At 36.3% G+C, this 22,446-nt stretch overlaps 1 protein-coding gene and 1 pseudogene across 2 annotated transcripts; both read right to left on the bottom strand.

The window, feature by feature from the left end:
* Nucleotides 1-624: 624 nt before the first annotated feature.
* SPC98 (spindle pole body component 98) lies at nucleotides 625-3,966 on the bottom strand. Its single transcript, XM_016795979.2, is given in 4 exon segments — nucleotides 625-886; nucleotides 970-1,417; nucleotides 1,544-3,710; nucleotides 3,713-3,966. Coding segments are annotated over 3 exon segments (2,562 nt in total). The 5' UTR covers nucleotides 3,816-3,966; the 3' UTR covers nucleotides 625-886; nucleotides 970-1,125.
* An 11,570-nt stretch (nucleotides 3,967-15,536) lies between these two features.
* Nucleotides 15,537-22,446, bottom strand: LOC103339494 (beta-glucosidase 12-like; annotated as a pseudogene). The gene is made up of 14 exons (XR_016122930.1): nucleotides 22,282-22,446; nucleotides 19,268-19,521; nucleotides 19,023-19,092; nucleotides 18,287-18,345; nucleotides 18,105-18,180; nucleotides 17,900-17,970; nucleotides 17,712-17,799; nucleotides 17,358-17,614; nucleotides 17,078-17,193; nucleotides 16,717-16,940; nucleotides 16,598-16,629; nucleotides 16,371-16,473; nucleotides 16,093-16,201; nucleotides 15,537-15,990 (listed from the first exon to the last, which is right to left on the bottom strand). The product of XR_016122930.1 is annotated as a beta-glucosidase 12-like (transcript).

The raw sequence follows: 22,446 nt of genomic DNA, 5'->3' as shown, positions 1-22,446 counted from the left end.
GGAAATAGTATTTTGTTTTAATTGTTAAACATGATGGTCTTTTTTTTAATTTATCGAAAAACAAAATGGGGTTTAAGTGATCCAAGCAAAACCTGCTAAAACAAAGTATCCTATATATAAGGTTTCGAGTCAAAACTGAAGAAATTATTATAAGATACTGGAGTATGGTCACTTAGTACGTGAAATAACCAGTTCACATATTATAACATAGGCGCACAGTATGGTTTAGATATCCCACTTCTAAGGTATAGTATCTTATAATTACTCAGAAAAATGTCATAATATCCACCCAGATGAAAAACTTGCATTCAGGCCGATCATCCAAAAACAAAATTATTAAAGAGGTCTACGGCAACTACAACCCTAAATCCTAAACTACAAGTTCTAACAAGCAAGACATCACTGTATATAGTATACATCCAACCAAAGCTCCTCTTTTCAAGTTTAGCTCCTCCTTATGCAAACCATGTTTTCTATATAAGCTTATAACGACTTGTTGAGAAGAGAACGAGTACACATTGCAAGGAAATCTCATGCCCCATTGCTTAAGAAATCCTGTGCCTTTAACTATACAGCAACGGCAGAGGGAATTACAGGGGACATAAAAAATAGTGGACGAAAATATGAAAATAAAGATGCAAAAAGTTAGCACTCATTATCTGTCATTCATCTAATCAAGAACTATGATACAGATATACAAGCTCTAAATCTAATGGAAGGGCAGCCCACAAAGCTGCAAAAACTCACCAAGAAAAAAAACTTCGAAAATCATCAGCTACAATACGTGTACACAATCAAATTTCACACCCTGATCTAGTGATGCAATATATCTTCAAGTCAACTGTAAATCTTCCACACAGGCCATCCAGAAAGAAGCAAACACCATCTGGACATATGAAGAAAAAGGTATTAGATGTTGGTCCTCCAGAAAACGTCAAATGCAAATAGAACATGAGGTTTTCCCCCTACCTAACAAACAAGCAATATAAAGTGAATTGGCCCGTCAGCCAGTGACAGCATGATTGTTCAACCACACGAGCAGGGACAATGAATGAACTAAAACTGGTTTGATCATGTCAGGAGTTGTAGACACATTGTTTTGACTCGTATGTACGAACATATTTTCTACGTACTAGGACGCAATTGGCTATAAAATTCAGTGAAGTCAAGCCGAAATAGGAGGAACTTCAAATCAACATGCTGCTGCATGGGCAACTTAGAAATAAAATCCTCAAGCAATGATGAATATTCTTTTGATAGTGCATCTAGATCTTGTTCCATATTCCGAAGAAATTCACCAGCACGTTGTGTGAGGGCCTTCCTACCCTCACTGACCCAGGACCCAGGCTCTGATGTATCATTTAATTGCTTTTTTGTTTTACTCTTGTTTCGAGATGGTACAGAGGATTCCAAGGTTCTGCAGCAAACCATTCAACACATTAGTTTATCAAAACAATTTAAGAAAAAACCAGAAAAAGAAAGAAGAAAGGAGGTAGCATTATTTGGTTCACAAATAACAGTAGTCACACAGAAAGAGCAATACCTTGCTTGCAACTCATTAATTCCTTCAGACAATCGATCTGCATGACTTCGGAATTTCAATATAAGATCAAACAAGGCAAAGAGTGAACTGTAAAGGGTTTGGGAACGTTCTCCAAGGAGGGATTTCTCCACAATCGAATGGAGGTACTTTTCATGTGCAGCAAGTAGATCATCAAGGTCCTTGGCCACCTCCATTTCATTCAAAAAGTTGGACCATGACACCTCCAAGACTTCAAACATAATATAGTATTGCAAGTTTGAGACAAAATGATTCATCTCATCCCAAAGAACCTGGCATCGCCTCAGAGTTGAGAGCAACTGCAACTTAACTGCATGCTGCAGCTTCATGAAGGAACGCGAAGTGATACAATTTGGTTTCATCGTTTTCCAAGCACCAATAAGAGCATGCTCTACTCGTCGAAGCTTCCACAAGAAATTAAAAATTCTTAAATACTTTGCCATCACAGACTCCGTAAAAACAGTATCTAGAGGAACTCTTGCATCATATTCCAATGAGAATACATCCCAGCCCCTATCACCAGTTCCATGTGGCATCATCTTTACCTTTAACCTATCCAATATATCACGATCATCATACTGAGCATTAGATGCTCGGACTGCAGTTTCCAGCAACCCAGCTAGCTGAAAAGAGCTTATAGTGTTAGCAGGCTCAGAAAGCTCTGGTCTGACAATATCCATTAGATACTGAACAAAGTCACCCTGTCCAAGCAGCAAATACCGCTTTATTGCAAGACAGTGCTCTTTGAACTTATACTGGTTGTAAATAACATCTAACAAATGCTTATCAACTCTTTTTGCTGCTCCATCGACCAAAGACTCAAGAGCATCAGTTTCACCATATCCAAGACCCCATCTTCTTGTTGAGGTACCAGCAGCAGCTGCCGCTTCTGTTGCAGCATCAGCCCAACCACGGTCCTCACAACAGACACGAAGGAAATTGATTGACTTGCCAGTCCTCAGAATGCGCTGCGCAAGAGATTGTGAAATAAAAGAAGGAAGCATCCCAGCATGGAGCAGGTAACCTTCCCTCCAAAGAGACTCAGCTTTCACTGGCTGACCAACGACAAAGAATTCTGCAAAAACATCTTCCAACTCTCCCTCCAAAACCCAACTCCTCACCATCTCAAATAGCGGAGAACACACCCGCCGGAGTAAGCGCCCCATGAACTCGTGCACCAATGGATCACCATGCTGGGCATGCAAATGAATAGCTCCAGCCATTGCCCCACCCCTTAAAACCCTACATTTATCAACCAAAACGGCCATCAACCTCATTTTCACCATTGGCTCTGCAAACCATACAGACAACCTCCTCAGCGAAAGATAATTCCCCGAGCTCGCTGTCTCTGAAACCAAAGGAATTGGATTCATTGACTGTGCTTCAAGCACTGCCAACAACTTATAGTAATCGGAGAGCTCATCTTGTAATGCAGCACAAAAGGCCTGACCAACGGTTCCAACATCTTCAGATGGAAACCCATCCATACTCTCTGAAATATACCCTTTAACCTTCCTAAACAACCACCCCAATTCACAGAGCTTTCGAACCATAAGGCGGATTGCTCTCGGAACCTTAATCAAATCCGATAAAACATAGCCATCAGCACCAGAATCAAATTTCACATACTTTCCATCAATGCCTTGACAAGCATACAACACATCTCTCACCAAAACCTCTTCAGAAACTTCATTTTCTTCCTTAATCAAGTTCACAAACTCTCTAAATGCAATTTCCCGAAGATTTTCCGGGTCTTTCGAAACTAACAAAACCCCATTGTTCCAACCCTTCTCCTTATTTCCCTTACCTAACAAAACCCTCGACTCGTTGCCCAATTCACCGTCGTGTAACGCCAAATTGGGCAACAAAACCGAATAATCCAACTGGGATTTCACATTTTTTCGATCCTCAGATATAATTTTGAGCAAATAAAGGACTGCCCATTTGTTATTTACACTTCCTGGTCCGGTTTTCGATGCGAATTTAGTATAAAGGTCGGCGAAAGTGAGCGCTTGCGAGGACTTACCTTGAGTGGCGAGGCGGCGCTTGGTGGACTCGGCTATGGCGGCGGCATCTGGAGAAACAGATGGAGTTAATCGACTCGAGATCAACCGAAACGCGTAGCGAAGTGAGCTTTGGAATTGAGGGAGTTGGGAGTTGGTGGGTGAGATTCAGAGTTGGGGTTTTGTGAGATCAAGCGAATGACGAGCTCTTTGATCAGATCTGCGACTTTTTGCTGGTCTTCTTCTTCCATTTGTGAGTGAGAGAGAGGTTTTTGAAGGGAAAGAAAGAGAGAGAGAGTGAGAGAAGGGATCTTTCGAGTCCGAGAGTGTTTTGGTGATTGGTGAGAGTGTTGTTGAGTGTGACCGCAGGGTTTTTGATTTTTTTTGTTGGGCGCGGAAATGCGAGATCTTCTTTTTCATATATTTCTGAAAAAATGCACTAATTTTTTTTTTTTTTTGGGGAAAAAAGAAGCACATAGTATCCAAATAAAAAAAAATACATTTTAAGGTTTGAATTGTAATTTCAGCTGTTTGTTACAGAAAATCCACCTCCTGCTTATTTTGCCTACACCTCACGCTTCCTTGAGTACTTGTCTAAGCCTTTAGAGTTCATTTTTGAATTTTCTTCTGTTATTTGAATGTCACCTCACGTCCAGCTTCTGCTTGTCTCTGCACATGCTATAGGTAGCATGAAAACATAGCTCTAGTTTGTTAGAGAAAAGGAGAACAGAAGCTAAAGAGCTCTAGGATTGCTTGCTCCATTAAGAAGAGGCTGAAGTGTTTTGGAGACTATAGTTTCAGCCTATGGAATCAGGTAAGTTATCTATTATGGTGTTTGCTTTGCTTTGCTTCCATCTTTCTGAATCTCTTAGTTTCTTTGGTATTGGGCTGCTGTTCAGGATTTCATTGCTTCTACTGATATCACAACATTGTATCATTGTAACTTCTGCTATATTTGCCATCATTTGATTGTTAAAGGAACTCGTATTTGAACATTAAATAGCATATGAACTTGTGGTTAATTCAGACCATCTTTGTGCATTCTTTTGAAGGAGTCGAGACCTTTGGCCGGCTAATAATAAGGCCATGCCACCACATGGGAATAAGGCCTGATTGGAAACCCTAATGAGGATTACATAAGCTATCTCATTGTTATTGTTTCTTTGATTTTGACTATGAATTGTATCTTAGCTCTTGAATTATTCAATTTCGTTTTGTGTACTCTTTTTAGTCCCATTTTCAGATATTGTATAGTCGTGATTCTCAGACTCACTTGTGGCCATATATTGTTGCTAACTGAGCTTTGTAGCTCACCCTTTTTCCTTCCGACTCAGATTAGCTTGGAGTAGAAGATTGACTCTTTTGGTGATGTATTGGCTGCTGTTTAGAAGATCTGTTTATTTTGGGAGACTTTAGATTGTAGTGTTGTACTATTGGATACACTATGTGGAAATGGAAGTGTTTATGTTTAGTTTTGGTAACCTTGCAGATTGTGGTAGTTCTAATTGAGCAAGTTCAAGAGTTTACTTAATTGTTCTTTAAGTGAATTTTGGTCTAATTTTGGGCGTGACCAGCTCTGTCTAAAATTTAATCCTTATCAGTTCCTCTCAACCCTCTTTTCTCGTATTCTCAGTCTTTTGGTCTTTGTTCTTCAATCTCTCACTCAAAAACTCACACTTTTTTTGTTCTTTGTCCATGTAAATCTCAAATCCAAAATTTCATGTCTCTTTGTTTGTATTCCCTAAATTTTTTATGTAGGTACTAATTCTTTTCTACTATTTTTTTATGTGTTGAAGTTATTTTGTCTTTCAGATTGATAGTAACCAAGAGGAGTTGAGAATTTGAAACCTTTAAATTATTAATTTTTGCTAAGTTGGAAATTTTTTTTGAAGTCTATCTCATTGAAAAAAAAAAAGATTGGTTTGTTAGGGTTTATATATATATATATATATTAAAATATGAATAGGATTATCATGAGGGAACACACGTTCGATTAAAATTATCTTATTCCTTAAACACATATAGAACCTATGGTTTCGTAAAAATAAAAATAAAAACTCATATTAGAGTCCAAGGGAGTATTGCAATTAATTAAAAAAAGCAGCAGTGCACATATCATTTCATTTATTTAATTATAATTATTTATTGGAATATTTGCAATTATAAACCTAAGGCAGTAATGCAATCATTACTGAGTGGAGTTCCGCAAAGTTGATTTTCAATAGAGCTAGCCTGATCAAAGCTCTGCAAGACTGATGCCTTTTATATGAGCATAAACTAGAAAAAGGAGAAGGGGTCATAGAAATTTTATTTAGCTCTCGTGTTTTAAAAAAATAATAATTAATTAACTGTTCTATTTTTCTGTGAGTCTTAAAGAAAAACTCTATATAGGGGGGGAGAGGGAAGAAGGGTTACTGCCCCTCTTTCCTCTCATCTCTTGTCACATTTTTTCTTTTGGGTCAGTGAATAAGTCTATTAGGGCGTTTTGAATAAGAAGCTCCTTGTGGTGATTTCTACTAAGCCATGCTCATATTGAAGCTCCTCATCCCCATTTTATTCGTTTTCAATCGAATCATTCTTCCAAAACCTGATCTCTAATATTGCTCATGTTCTCTAAATTTTAGCCTATATCGTATTTGAAGGAAGTTGTTGCAAATCATCTATCGTTCTTTTTCAGGATTGGTGTTTTCGTTTATTTGTTTGCTCTTATGCATATGTAGATCGTTATAATCCATGTTTTCCCCAAATCTGTAACGGATGTGGTGGTGGGTGTGGCTGCGACAACGCTTCTCTAGGTGGTGGTGGTAAGCTTTGTTTAGGCTGTTAGGTTGCTTTAAGGTTTATGTTGGATATGTGGGCTTTATTTGGGCTTACGGTTTACTGTGGTGATGTTGGCTAGTAGTTTTAGTGCAGCTTTTGTCCACTTTAGTTTTGTTTGTAACATGTTAGTTTGTTGTCCTATTGAGATTGGTACTAGGAATGGCAACAGGTCGGGTAGGGGTCGGGCATGACAATACCATCATCATACCCACTCTCCATCCCCTCCCCCGTCTTTGAAAGCATCCTTGTTTAATAAGTTTCGGGGAATCCCCATCCTCATTCCCGTCGGAGGATTATCCCCTATACCTGCCCCAAATCCCTGATTTTTTTTTTTTGCATAAAAAATATTTATCATACATTTTAACATTAAGTTTCATATTAAAATATCATTCAACGCATCTAACTTAACTAGAGATATTTAGTCATATACCCATTCTTAGCACTAATAATATAGATAAACCCTATACTATTTAATTTTATAAACAAACCCAAAAAAAATCCAAAAAATGACATTTGGCCATATTGAATTTAATTTTGATTATTAAATTACTTTGATGCCTTATTGAGTGTCTTGATATTTTTTTTATGAGGTTTTGGGGTTGGGTTTGTTAGAAATCAATGACAGTTTTGTAATTTAAAAGAAGTTAAAAGCCTTTTGTTATGTTGTAAATGAGCCTTGTGTGTGTTTCTAAAGTCCATTTCATATAGGATTTTATATATATATATATATAATTTGGGCTCCTATATTGGGTATAATAGTGAATATCTCAATTAACTATAAAGTTCAACTCAACTATTCAAAATCTCATCAATATGAAATCCCAAAGAAGATTAGGAATAATTAGGAGATTAAGGTTAAACATAAATATTATAATTATATATATATTTATTTATTTAAATATAAAATATATATTTTTGGGTCGGGTTCGAGGACAGGGACGACAATACCATCCCCGCCCCATACCTGTCAGGGATTTTTCAAGTTCGGGAATCTCCGTACCCGATATCCATTTGGCCCCAAAATTTCCCCTTGCTAAGGTCGGGGACCTCGTGGGGATTTCTGATGTTGATGTTGTTGATTGTATTGGTGAAGTTTATTTAATGAAGTTTATCTTTCATAAAAGAAAAAAAAAACCAATTAACTCAAATCAAATCATGTGCATGCAAATCCAAACTCATCCTCACAAATTAAGGAATCCAAATATGGAAACTCCAAGTCGCCAAATACAAGTATCTTTTTATACCATCGATATTGAGAATGAGAAATTCAAACGGTACTGCTCTTAACAAATTAAGTTGCAAGACCTTGCATAAATACAAGTTTCAATTATCAATTTGGCTTCTAATCTAAATATATAAAGGCAAAAGGGCTTAAAAGTGAAACTTTCAATACCCCTAAATATGCTATTGGTTCATTAAAAGGGTTAATTACACTTTGCTACGTTGTGGTTACCCTCTTAAGACATGTTAGTCAATTCTTTCTCAATTTTTACAATAACATACCCCAAACTTTTAAATTTGTTACAATGTGGTTCTGCCGTTAGGGTTTCTGTCAAATCTCTTTGTTAGTTGCCTACGTGGTACTGTAGGTCCCACAGTTTTTAATTTTTGTTAATTGTAAATTGATTAAAATATGAACAAAATATTAAAAACCAAATTTAAAAATAAATAAATAAATCTATATTTCTCTCTCTTCTCCCTACACACCCCCATGACCACCACCCTCCATCCCCGACAAACCCATAACCCATAACCCAGAATCCCAATCCCTGTTTATACCAAAATGAACAGCCAATGAGAACCTGACACGTAGATGAAATGGGTCGTGGTAGCCTTCAGCACCTGCCTTCGGCACCCAATTTACCGATCCAACAATTAAGGCAACCTCCTTCTCTAGGACACATGGCAAGCTCACAATTGATGTCCACAGTCCCACATCGAAAATCTACATAACATGCACATCCCCCAAGGTCTATAAAGGAAGCACAATTCCCCAGAATGGAGGTAATCAGAACTTACGGCATACTGCCTATTGATCTGTAGTTCAATCTTACTAAATCATTCTTCTCTTCGGAAAAATCTCCCAATCCTTCTCAGGCCTTCTTCGCCAGCGATCACAGAACAAATTTCAAGGCTCTCATAGCTTGCTTCCTGTTATGGGAATGGAGGTAGAGGTCTCCGGTTCAAATCCCTAGGCCGATGCGAAATTGAGGAAGAAGAAAATTGTCGGGTGTGAGGGGGAAGAAAATCGCAGGGGGATGGGTTACTGTGGGTGGTGGGTTCGTGGGGTTGAAGGGTGAGAGAGAGAGATTTATTTTTCTAAAAAAATTTGGTGTTTTTTTTTGGTTTTTTAATATTTTAATACATTTGAAATTAATAAAAATTGAGAAATGTGTGACCCACATTGCTTGCGTAGGCAATTAACGAAGAGATCTGACGGAAACCCTAATAGCGGAACATCATTATAACAAATTTAAAAGTCTAGGGTATGTTATTGTTAAAATTGAGAAGGTAGGGTTAACATGTTTTAAGGGTATAATCACGTAGTACTAAAGTGTAATTAATTCTAATTAAAAACACCAAAACAAAATATTGGGAGCTTCATTTAGGCCCAAAATAGGACCCAAAATATAAGAAAACCTACACCAAACACAATTTAGAAAGAAACCTAAACCCCATTTACAAAATCAAATAGCTCTTGAAAATCCTATGAATTACAAAGCTGCCACCTCATCCTTAAAAGAATCTCAAATCGAATTTTTATAAAAGAAAAAAAAAACCAATATTACTGAATGGCCTTATAAACCTATCAAAATTGAAGCCCATGTCACTGCTTTAAAAATATAATTAGAAAACCCAAAACAATGGCCCAAGCACTAACCCACCTATAAGTAAACTGATTGCAGCAAAGTCCAATTCCCACTAAAATTAAGGTTTAGTTCCAATTTGGTAACATGTGATTTCATTCGTAAGACATGTTTACCCATTTGTTTTCAATTTTAAGAATTAGATATCCTAGTTCCCAGTTTTTGGCAATGTGATTCTACAGTTAGTGTTTCATCAAATCTCCCTTTAGTTGCCTTTGTAGCATTTATGAGTCCCATATTTTTGTTGTTTTTTTTTTTGGTTAAAGTATAATAAAATATTCATAGAATTTTTAAAAATCAATTAAAAATAAGAACTAAAATTAAAATATAAAAAAAAAGTCATTTCCTTCGTGAGCAAATGAATCTTATAATCTCTAGGGTCGTTTGATGAGGCAGACTGTCATAGACGGGACTAAATTTTATTGCCTCCTTCTCTCTCCCTATTTTTCTCTCCTTCCCCTCTCTTTCTTCAACCAAATCCATATCAGGGGTTTTTTTAAAATAAACTAATAGATGTTGCTGGGGTTTGGGGCAGTGCAGTGGACGACGATGGGTCGGAGGAGATGGGTTTCCAAATTTGGGTCGGAAGAAATTCTAAAAATACGTTCTTTTCTTTTGTTGTTGGATCCAATCAGATCTTGGAGCTTCAGTTTTTTGAATCAAGAAAATACACGTCTTGGAGCTTTAGTTTTTCAACCTCAATTTTGTAGAGGTAGAGAAGTTGCGGGAAGAGAAAGTGATGCATGACATCAGGGAAGACAAGCCAGGCCAGTGTGTCGGATTTGCTTGTTCAGTTTAGCGATGGTGCTATTTTGTGAACCACATTTCAAGCTCACTATATTAGAGGTGCGAGTGAGCCATTTTTTTCACTGTTGGACTATATAGTCTTTTTTAAGTTAGTCATCTCTCTTACCAAACATGAGTTTTAAGTGCTATTTAACCCAATCCAGTCCAGTGAAACCTACCAAACACGCTCTCTGTGTATAAACTAGGTCATCTCTCCTCTAGGTGTCTACATATAAGAGGGTATCCAATTCAAGTTTCCTCCTCCATATGAGTTGAGAGAGAAATAATTAAGGAGGAAAAGGTCAATGGGTGGCTTACATTATGGGTCTCCATCAATGGCGAAGGTAGAATTGTAAGATTGGGGAGGGAGTTGAGATAGAAAACACAAGTATATCAAATACATATAAGTGTTCAAAACATATGTTAGAACTAAATTTTTCAAAATTAGTCATATCTAATTATTTTTAAAGGGGTAATTAATTAAAATTACAAGTTGTCTATTAATAAGTTGTAAGGGATAAGAAAAAAAAATGAGGGACTCAGGGCCACTCCTGGCCTAGGAGTGGCTCCACCACTGGTCTCCACCACAAAATTTTCACCTGCAACTTGTCTCGGTGCCTTCTTGTCTTCTCATGTAAATTTAACATGGCAACATTACCGTAAATCACAGTACAATTGTAACAACCCGGTCCTTAATTAATATTTAATTATTAATTTATTATGGTAAAAGACTACTATACCCTTAGAATATTTTAATAGTATAAAAGTTGACTTTTTGACTGGGAAGGAATTCGGGGATTTCAGTTATACCTTTGCATAGAGCGCCACGAAACGAGTTTGTAGACACGTAGTGGACTCGAATCAGAGTTGTAACGAAGGAGCTACGATCAAAAGAAGTTCAGTGGCATAACCATAAATATTTCGAAGTTCAAATTTTATAAACCCAGATTTTCTGGTTTTTGGGGGGGAGCCAGCCGACTTTGGGAGTTGTTTTATCTCAGCTCCGACCTCCGATTCAGGCAAGACCAAGGCTGCGGACAAACCACCAAACTTCCCTCTTCCAACCTCAGCCCTTCTCCGCCTCTATCTGCTGCCATAGTCGCGGAAACAACCGCGAAACAGCGGTGTTCGATTTTGTAAACTTTCACCGGCTCGTTCTCCGTCATTCGACCACCATTTCCGGTGATCCAGGTATGAAAAATCATCTATTTCTCAAGCCCTGGCTGCTGGTTAGGTAGGATTTCAGAAATTTCTAGCGTAGATAACTCGATCTTGGATCCAAAGTTTAGCCGAATTTCGGGTTGAGATTCCGGCCACTTCCGGCCAGTTTTTGGGATAGGTTCAAGAACAAAAGTGGTTCCAAATAGGGTGTTTTACCTAGGATAGGAGTCTTGAGCCGAGATGTTGAGATTTTTCGGTGAAGCGTTATTGCTTTAGGCACCACGCGTTGCCGGCGCGTGGGCGGCACGTGAGCAGTAGGGTGGAGACCACAGTCAATCCTAGAATGATCTCCTAGTCCTCACGAGCGCGTGGGATTTTGCGGATCTTAATTCGGATATCGTTTGAACCCCGAACGGATCTCGCCTACTGTGCGATTTTCGGGTTCAATACGTTTGAACCGTTGGATCGTAGTTAATTCCAAATATGTTAATCTAGACTTTCCCTGGATCGTATAGTATTTGACAGATTGTAAAATGAAGTCCCGGATACTCTAGAAATGTCAGCCCTAAAGTGAGGTTTGTAAAATAAACCAGATTCATGTGTCCGGAGCATTTAAGAATTATGTGTGGCTTGATCCTCATAAAGTACGAGGCAGCCTACGATATCGTGCAGCCACGAATCGAGTCCCGCCAGTTGTATTCTGTGACATTTTAGTCATTTACGACCCACGCTTTACTGTGTCGATTTTAAACAAGTTTCACCCGGATTACAAAGTGAAAATTGGGTCAGGTAATTTCAATTGGTATCAGAGCATTAGGTTAACTTCCTATAGAAATTGCATCACTTGTGCATCCTTATTTAAAAATTGCGGGACATGTCTTATGTTATTTTACTTTATTGGTGTGGTTGAGTAAACAGACATCCAGAATGGTTTAAAAAATTCGTTGAGGTTTTTATATGAAAAACATATTATTACATGTTTATATTTGTTCATTTGGTTAATGGTGTTGTAAGATTATAAATATGATTTTGTATTGATATGTTAATCAGGGACCGATATGGCTAACCAGCTAGTTAAGTATTTGATACACATATTCAGTGGTTGAGAAGGGAGAATTATAACTTTTGATTTTTATCAGATTTTGGTATATATATATATATATAGATATTTTAAGTTCAGATGAGAACCAGTTTATTGAATAAGTTCAGTTGAGAATCAATTTATTGAAAGTTTATGTAAATAACATATTATGATTTTCAAACCCACCATAGGATACCCCCCAGTTGCCTTGAGACAATCAGTTATTTTGCCCCACTAGTTCGGGGACGCATGAACTGTGTGGTGCCGCATGTCTGATCGATTATTTTGCCCCACGAGTTGGGATGCCTCGACCGCCGTGTGGTGCCAGTTGCGGCTAGGATTGAGAGGTTGTCTCCGAGACACTGAGTTTGCGGATCAGCCGACTACGGTCCCCTGAGTCCTCGCCAGCTTTCGCTCGGGTTGACTTTGTGTCACCGAGACTGCTCGCCAGGGGAATTGACGGATAACAGGAATGACGGATCAGGATATGGGGGTACGCCTAGGTGGAGAGGATTTTATACAGTTACCATTATTTTCTTAAGCATTACATCTATATATATATACACACACACACATGGTTACTTATGAATTTTAAATGAGTTCGATGCAAGTTTATTCAAAGTTTGTTTATTTTATTTTATTTTCATCCAGGTTGCTTTAATTTATCTTATTTTATGTTATTTAAATTGTTGACTGTAATTTTTATTGTTGGTTATGATATTAAACAGTTCAAGTATTTTTAGCATATTTTGCCCCACGAATCTTACAGTTATCCAGACCGTGGGAGCCTGAGATTGCGGATCAGGACGATGTCTCCTGAGTCCAGCCAGGATTACAGAACATGATGAATTATACATTCAGTGTTTTTCAGTAGAATTACTATTTGATAAGTCATGCATAAGTAAGAATGCACGAGTCAGAAGGTTTGAGATTGCTAGAGTATTTTATTAATCTGAAAGTTGACATGAATTTCATTAGCAGACTCATTTATTTGAATCGTTGTGGCTTGAGACCAAAATATTATGATGCTTGATTGCTTGGATATGATTTCATGCATGCTGGTAGTTGTGATACAGATACATATTTAAACATATATACTTGTTTTACAGGCAAAATGTTTTGGAAATGTTCACTTTGGGGAGACTTTGCGAATTTTCGGTAGAAGTCACACTAAAATTTCAGTTAAAAAGGGCAAATTAGTCTTTTGTGCCCAGCATTAGCCAGTGTGAGATACTTAGAGGGAAAAAGGGGTTTTTTTATAGCTAAATATTAGATTCATGGCAGCAGAGTTTTAAATTTATCATAAATTCAGTTAGTTATCAGATCTTTTCAGAGTTTTATATTTTCTTAAGGCAGCTCAGGTTTTCAGATATAAATGTGTGGCCTTCAGATTTTATTGATTGCCCTATAGATACAGTTATTGAGATGCAAGTGGTGAGTACAGTACTAGAATAGCAGACTTGAGAACCCAAGTAGCATCGATGCCCAAGACTCACTCCCTCCAGTGAAGGGTAAGGAAAATTTCGAGAACGAAATTTTTGTAAGGGGGGTAGATTGTAACAACCCGGTCCTTAATTAATATTTAATTAATAATTTATTATGGTAAAAGACTACTATACTCCTAGAATATTTTAATAGTATAAAAGTTGACTTTTTGATTGGGAAGGAATTCGGGGATTTCAGTTATACCTTTGCATAGAGCGCCACGAAACGAGTTCGTAGACACGTAGTGGACTCGAATCGGAGTTGTAACGAAGGAGTTACGATCAAAAGAAGTTCAGTGGCATAACCGTAAATATTTTGAAGTTCAAATTTTATAAACCCAGATTTTCTAGTTTTCGGGAGGCCAGCCGACTTTGGGAGCTGTTTTCTCTCAGCTCCGACCTCCGATTCAGGCAAGACCAGTGCCAGACGAACCATCAAACTTCCCTCTTCCAACCTCAGCCCTTCTCCGCCTCTATCTGCCGCCATAGTCGCCGGAAACAGCCGCAAAATAGGCAGTGTTCGACGCTTTTTCGTAAACTTTCGCGGCTCGTTCTCCGTCATCCGCCACCATTTCCAGTGATCCAGGTATGAAAACTCATCTATTTCTCAATCCCTAGCTGCTGGTTGGGTAGGATTTCAGAAATTTCTAGCGTAGATAACTCGATCTTGGATCCAAATTTTAGCCAAATTTCGGGTTGAGATTCCGGCCACTTTCGGCCAGTTTTTGGGATAGGTCCAAGAACAAAAGTGGTTCCAAATTGGGTGTTTTATCTAGGATAGGAGTCTTGAGCCGAGATGTTGAGATTTTTCGGTGAAGCGTTATAGCTTTAGGCACCACGCGCTGCCGGCTCGTGGGCGGCACGTGAGCAGAGAGGATCGAAACTACAGTCAGTCCTAGAATGATCTCCTAGTCCTCACGAGCGCATGGAAATTTTCGGATCTTAATTCGGATATCGTTTGAACCCCGAACGGATCTCGCCTACTGTGCGATTTCCGGGTTCAATACGTTTGAATCGTTGGATCGTAGTTAATTCCAAGTATGTTAATCTAGACTTTCCCATGATCGTATAGTATTTGACAGATCGTAAAATGGAGTCCCGGATACTCCAGGAATGTCAGCCCTAAAGTGAGGTTTCATAAAACAAACCAAGCCAACAGGTCCTAAAGACGAAAAGAACTACGTGTGGCTTGATCCTCGAAATGGCGTAGGCAGCCTACGATTATCGTGCAGCCACGAATCGAGTCCCTCGGTTGTGTTAATCTGCTTTCGAGACATTTTGATCATTTACAACCCACGCTTTACTGTGTCGCTTTTAAGCAGTTTCGACCCTGGTTCCAAAGTGAAATTGAGTCAGGTCGTTTCAAGTACAATATTAGTGCATTAATAGTGTAATAGAACTGCAATACATTTATGCTATGTTAGGCTGGCTTTCACTTAATTGATGCACTTGTTCGAACTAATCTCTATGAATTAACAAATTGCAGACAAAAAACCTCTCCAGTAAAACAGAGGGAAAGTGGCACAAAGAGCCCAAACAAAACAGAGCTTTTCACATAAAATTAACGTAACAGTTCGTGCATCATAAAATTCTCTTGGGAACCCTAAATCCATCTATAACATTAAATATATATATATATATATTATCCAAATGATACATGAGGAAATAATAAACAAAAGGCACTGCTACTACACAACATAAACAGATTCAAGCAAAAATGTTCCAAAAAAATGCACGATATATATTCATATGTATCAATGCAATAACAGTGTACTAAAAATTTAACATAACTGTTTATGCATCATAAGTTCATCTCATTAAAACATACATAAGCTAAAGTCTATGAATAATTTCTATACATGAAATCAATTATGCAAGCAATATATTAGTTTTCTTTCGAAGAAAACTAAACTCACAAAAGCAAAGACAACTAACTCATTACATAATGAGTTGTTGCAACTTATTCTGACTTAGAAAGAGTCAAACAGAAAGTTAACACATGAAATATAATTCGCACAACTACTATACTTTATCCATCATTTTGATACACAAATTTTATGATCTCTTAAGGAAATTTTGGAACCACTGCATCGAGTCTTTTGGGTATCTTTTCAGTCCATTGGAATAATCAACATAGTTGATACCAAACCGAACAGTGTATCCAGAATTCCATTCAAAATTGTCTAGAAATGACCATGCTAAGTATCCCTGCACATTAGCACCCTCTCTGCAAACACAAAAAGAAAAAAAAAAGAACTTATTTGGGTCAATGTAGTGATTAAATAAGTGAAATGTACAAAGGCTAGACCAGTCGTTGACAAAAACATACTTAATTGCTGCTTGGAGGTAACAAAGGTGGTAATAGTAGTAGCGACTTCTATCAGGATCCTTAAGGGCTATTTGAAGTGGTACTTTGTCATTATTGAACTCATCCACGCCTGCAATATAATGTAGTATCATATATATGCATTTTTTTTAATCTAAAAAAGAAATGTGCATTCAGTTTTAAATTTAGAGTTTACAACATTAAAAATGTATTTTACACCATTATACATATGCATTAAACATTGATGATACAATTAATTAATATTTAAAAGTATTAATTACCATTCTCAGTAATGTACATAATTGGATTATTATACTTTTTCTTTGTGTAGAGTATAACATCGTAAAGTCCTTTTGGGTAAATATATAACCAGTCTGAAGCAGCCTGCAATCTCATTTGAAGATTAGTGAGAATTTCAAGAGTTATATATGTACGTGGAAAACAAAATATATGTATAGGTATTAATTGTCAAAATACCAATAGCTTATGCTAATAATTTTTTACGTACCTGTGGACCAATGGGAACCCCATTAAACTCAGCTGCCACAATATATATGAATATGAATATTAGGATATAATTATTCTAAGAACTTCATTAATTACTTGAAGTTTTCAATTTGTACTTACTTGTAACATTAACATAAGCATCAGTCATGTAGCTTGGAGGCGTAGGTATTTTATAATCCGCAGGGTAAGCGCTTGCATATCTAGCAGAATAGTAATTTATTCCAATAAAATCATATGACCCTTTCAGCAACTTGGATTCTTCATCTGTGAATTTTGGTAATCGTTTTCCAACAAGAGATCGCATGCTATGTGGATAGTCACCGCTTATCAATGGTTCCATAAACCTATGGAAATGGAAATATGAAAATTCCAAGCGTGAACTTATAGTAATGTATAAAGTAATGCTATCTAGCTAGTCAATGTTATAATTCACAAATAAAGCATTGAAATGAGTTTATATATAAATGAATAATACACTTGCCATCCAAACATAAAATCCAAAGCTCGAAATGCAGCATCTATATCACGCTTTGCCTTAGAAGTGGGCACAAACCAGTAAGTATTCACTGTTATTCCTATCACACCTTTTTGACATGCCTACATAAGAAAAATGAATATGTTTGTTGGTTTAGAACGAGATAAAAAATAAATAAATCTTTGTTTGTCTACATATCCAAACTATTCCTTTTTTTTATTGTTACCTAGTAGTATGCAGACCAAAGAATAATAATAATAATAATAATAATAATAATTCGTCAAACCTGATATTTATCCTTATATAATTTTACAGCAGGTGACATGAGCAAGGAGTTGGTGGTGTGTCACCAAATATGGTTCAATACCCGAATTTCCACCGAGGCATGTTTGGTCGTACCAATAAGAGCATCGGCCTGGTGCGTGGACCCCAATTGCATAACCATGGTTACTCACGGTATATGGCTCATTAGCTGTCACCCAATACATTACTCGATCGCCAAATTCCTTATAACAAAGTTCTACGTATGCTTTAAAGTCATCGCTGTGTATACACATTTCAAAATATATTTATTATATATAGTATTATTTATTTATTTAAATTATCAATAATATCTAGTGCTTGAAATTTGTTCACTTACACAATAAGAGGGCTTAAGAAACCACCATATTTCTCTTGTAAGGCTTGGGGAAGATCCCAGTGAAAGAGTGTAACATATGGTTTCATCCCTTCATATAGTAAAAGAAAATTAAAATTAAAATTAATTTATGTTTTATTAGTGCATGTGCTACATTAATCTAATGGGTATGAGATTGCTAGTCGTATCACCTTTCTTTAGGATTTCATTGATGAGATTATTGTAGTATTCGATTCCTTCGGGTTAGGTTGACCAGTTCCGTCTGATAGTAATTAAAAACAAGAAGCAAATATAAGCCAATACTTACCTATAAATACAAATAACATAAAATAAAACATGCTAAAATTTAAATTGTTTTGTCACGATCAAATATGGTGATGCGTATGATCAACTTACTTGGTAACACTCTGGACCATGAGATAGAGAACCTGTACACTTCCATGGACATATTCTTTATAATCTCCACATCCTCCTGCAGCGACACAATATAATATATATATATATATATATATATATAATTATAAGATAGAAGCTAAAAACTAAGGATTCAATTAAAATTCAGTATATGATTGTAGAACCTTATAGCGATGATATTCATCAATAGCTACATCTCCATTACTTCGATCAGCGATCTTTTCTACAATTAACCAAAGATAATTTTAACTTTTAGAGCATAAAGTTCGAGGAAATGTAGACTAATCATGCATACCACATGACCACTAGTAACTAAAAATAATACAAAGTAATCTAGATATTCAAATAGCTAGCAACCTTCTTCTTGTTGTCACTTCTCACTTCTTTTCAAGCTATGTGTCGTTCCTTTTACATTTTAAATATTGTCTTTAATACATAAAAATGCTAAAATTAATGTTCCATGTTTACCCTTATTAGATGTAACAGCCTTCTTCAATTCTTTACAACTTTCTAACCATCTAGTGGAGTTGTTTCCATTTTGTTGGATGAGATTTCAAATTCGACATATATTTTTGGACAATTTAGTACCTAGTCGTCGTTATGGTGGCGTAACTCTGTGGGTACATTATCCCATTGTAAAATGTACATTCTCCACTTTAATTTCTTAAGAACCAAAAATAATAATTTCCATTTTGTCGTTGAAAGAAAATATTCATACTCTGAACATTCTTTTAAGGTATACATATTTTTTTTGTATGTGCCCTTGACGTACTAGATTAGGTACGTAATGTATTCCAAGGCCTTACAAAAATGTTCATAATTTTGTTAATTAGTAAATTCGCATATTTAATACACATACTGTACATATATATACTCTAGTTGATTGATTGGTTGACAGACCTGGATGGTTGTGGGTGAAGGAATCCCATATGCTTGGTCCTCTACCATCTTCGTTTGCAGCACCTTCTACCTGAAATGTGCATACGTATGACGTATACGTATATATAAGAGGATATACCGAATGAAGATGTCAGAATTCATACATAGATGTTAATTATCTGACATTGAAATTAGATTAAACCTAAGTAACGTAATTAAAACAACTTAAAGAGTAATTAATTAAGCCATCGAAGGGAAATGATGACCTGGTAAGATGATGTAGCAGCGCCAAATATGAAATCTGGTATAAGAGAATCAAAACTGGCCCTGTTCAGATTTGGGCAATCAATGCGTAGAGAAGGCTTTTCCCAATGCAGGCTTTGGTATTTGCCAATGCAAAGCCAAAGAGAAGCACCACACATAAGAGCAAAGAGCGTAATTGCATTGACATAACCAAGTCTTACAAGTGGAGAGGGCTTTTGGTGCTCTTCCTGCATGGAGTTTATATACAGCCTAGAGGCTACACGCGAGAATAAGTTATAACATGTTAACAACGTTTTTTCTTTCTTTTGTAAACGCATGCGGGAAATCTAAAATAGTTTACGATAAATTAGTACATTCACAATCTGTTTAAAGTGAATTAAATTAGTTCATTCACAATCTATTTAAACCAAAGATGTTTGCCAACAACATGCAATGGTGTGATTAGCAGCTAAGCAGGGATGGACTCAGAATTTTAAAATAGGATTGGCTAAATTTATAGTAAATTTATCTTGCGTACAAACATACTAAGTCCATCTATAATGCTAGATAACTCAAACTCAAAATTTCCCACTCTAAAATGTTATTCATGTATATCCCGAGTGGCAGAGGTAGAGTTTGATATTTTGGGGAGCCATAAGCTTAAAACTATGGGATTTTTTGTGCATTCTATACTATACTCTTTATACAGTGAAAGAGGTGAGAAGATGGTAGGGGGGCCCAAGCCATCTCAGGCTTATGAATAGCTCCGCCCCTATATATCCCATACTCAAACAATTTTCAAAATTCTTTTTTATGTTAATTTTACAATATTAAACAAAAATTTATTACAATATTAAAGTTGAGGAATAGGTGTGGTTTTAATTTAAACAAAAATTTGACCGAGAAGTGTAGTTTTTAATGTTAATTATTTTTGTATGTGAAGATTTTTTATTTTTTATATTTATTGAAGAGGTTTTAATTTTTTTGGATAGGAATTTTTTTTGGATAGGAATCCACCAAGGCAATGCACTAAGTCTGTCAGCTGGGGTCCATTCACGTGGGTTGATTTGAAGTTGGGTGAGTGAACTCAGGTGTGCTGAGTTTGCTATTTCAAACTGGAAAAAATATATATATATATATATATATATATATTAATTGCCTGGGCTATAGCCCAGATTAGTCGTAGGGGGATGGTGCGTCCTTGCAGCTAAGCTTTCTCAGAATGGAATTTGTAAATTTTTCAATTTTTTGTGCATCATTTTTTATTTCTTTTTGGTTTAATGAACTATGAGGAATGTTTTCAATAGAATTTTTAGTTTTATTTGATTTGGAATCCAATTGAAGGGATTTTCAGAAATTGAAACAATATAGTACCCAATTATTTTACCCAAATAGTATAATACATGATGTGAAGAGTGCTACTATTTTCACCATCTGTCCTATTTTCCTACCCACCTTATCTTTAAACTTTTAAAGACAAATTTAACCCTATTGTAAAATGACTTGAAAGGACTGAAAGAAAAAGAATGAGAAAAAAAAAACGTAAGACGTCTCAAGTTCTCACATAATCCTATATTTTGACAGAAAGAAAAAAAAAACACAAGAAAGCTTCGACTCCTTCCTCATGATTCCTTTTATGACTTTTCAGTGCTCAGAACTCAATTCTCAAATAATTTTCTTCTTTTTTCTATTCATTCAATCAAATTGTTTATGAAGAAGAAAACAACAAGAGAATGGATGTTGAAGAGAACGATTTTGGTGAAAAGGTAAGGAAATTCTATTTGAACAGAATTTCTAAGATCTTTACGATTACTTAAAGCATTGGGAGATGAGTATTTCTTGGACTTGATTTTTTTTCCTTAAACAAATTAAAAATCTGAAAACCTAGGGATGAATCAACAATTCTACGATTTGGGCTCTGTTGATTACACAAAGAACATTCCTTACAAAACCAATTTGGCTGAGGATTCTTTGAGGCTTGAGAAGGTGAAGAAGGCTTTGGGGGGGGTTAATGGGTCGTTGGTTTTTGAGGAATGCAATGATTTGGTGGGGGATATTTTGCATGAAGATGTGATGAAGAGTGTGAAATACATGGTGGAATATTTGATGAAGAAGAACAAGGTCTTGCTGTATCATGGGAAGTTTGATTTCAGAGATGGTGTGGTTTCCATTGAGGCAAAGAGAGATGTATAGTAAACATGAAAGACAGAGAGAGATGTATAGTAAACATGAAAGACAAAGAGAGATGGAGTGTGAGAGATGAAAAATAAGATACAACAAAAAATGACAGAGAGACGTGTGAGCCATCAGAGAGAGAGAGAGAGAGAGAAGACATAAGCATAAAGGATAAAAGGAGAGAGGAAATGAAATAATAATTAAAAGGGTATTTTAGGAATATTAGTGGGTGGAAAAATATGATTGTGTTTTTTAAAATTTATATGGTGGGAGAGAAGATAAGGTGGGTGAGAAAAATATGACAGGTGGGTGGAAATAGCAGCACTCATAGCGAATTATGCTCTCAATTGTATGTCAAAGTCCATTAAATGTGGAGACAATAAAAGTAAAGGTATATAAAATATTTGATCATAAACGATTTTGAACTCCTTGAATATTTAGAGGAAAGCAATTTCTAAAAGAATTGTCTCTCTATTTGCAAACAAAAATTCGTTACTTACTCAAAAGACCCACTGGTGTAGTGGTTTGGAGCAATTGCTCCTTCAAAAAAAATGAGAAAAACTTAGTTACAATGGGGATAATACTATTTTTCTCCCAATGGCCAATAATACTATGCCACGTAAAAGTGTTATCACACGTGTGTGAGTTTTGGGTTCGAGTCCTAACATTTGTGTGTGAGTTTAATATATTATTGTCAATCTCAATATAAAAAGACCCATTAAGTATGAGGACAAGAAAAGTAAAGATACATAAACTATTTGATCAGAAACGATTTTGAGCTCCTTGAATATTTAAAGGAAATAAAAAATCTAATAGAATTGTCTCTCTATTTGCAAAAAAAAAAAAAAAAAACGTTACTTACTGCATTTGTATCCCATGTTTGTAGTAAAGTTGACGCTAGCTATAGACGGTCTCCGCTGTCGGAATTTGGGTAACAACGGCGGCAAATCACCCAAGAGATTAATATGCAAAAGATGATAAGAGAGAAAATTTTGGAATTGGAACTCAGAGGTCTGCTCCAGAGAGA

This window comes from Prunus mume, linkage group LG8, assembly GCF_029339155.1.
Source record: "Prunus mume cultivar Tortuosa linkage group LG8, ASM2933915v1, whole genome shotgun sequence".
Classification (NCBI taxonomy): Eukaryota; Viridiplantae; Streptophyta; class Magnoliopsida; order Rosales; family Rosaceae; genus Prunus; species Prunus mume.
The sequence above is the reverse complement of the archived record's forward strand: the minus strand, read 5'-3'. Positions and strand labels throughout refer to the sequence as shown.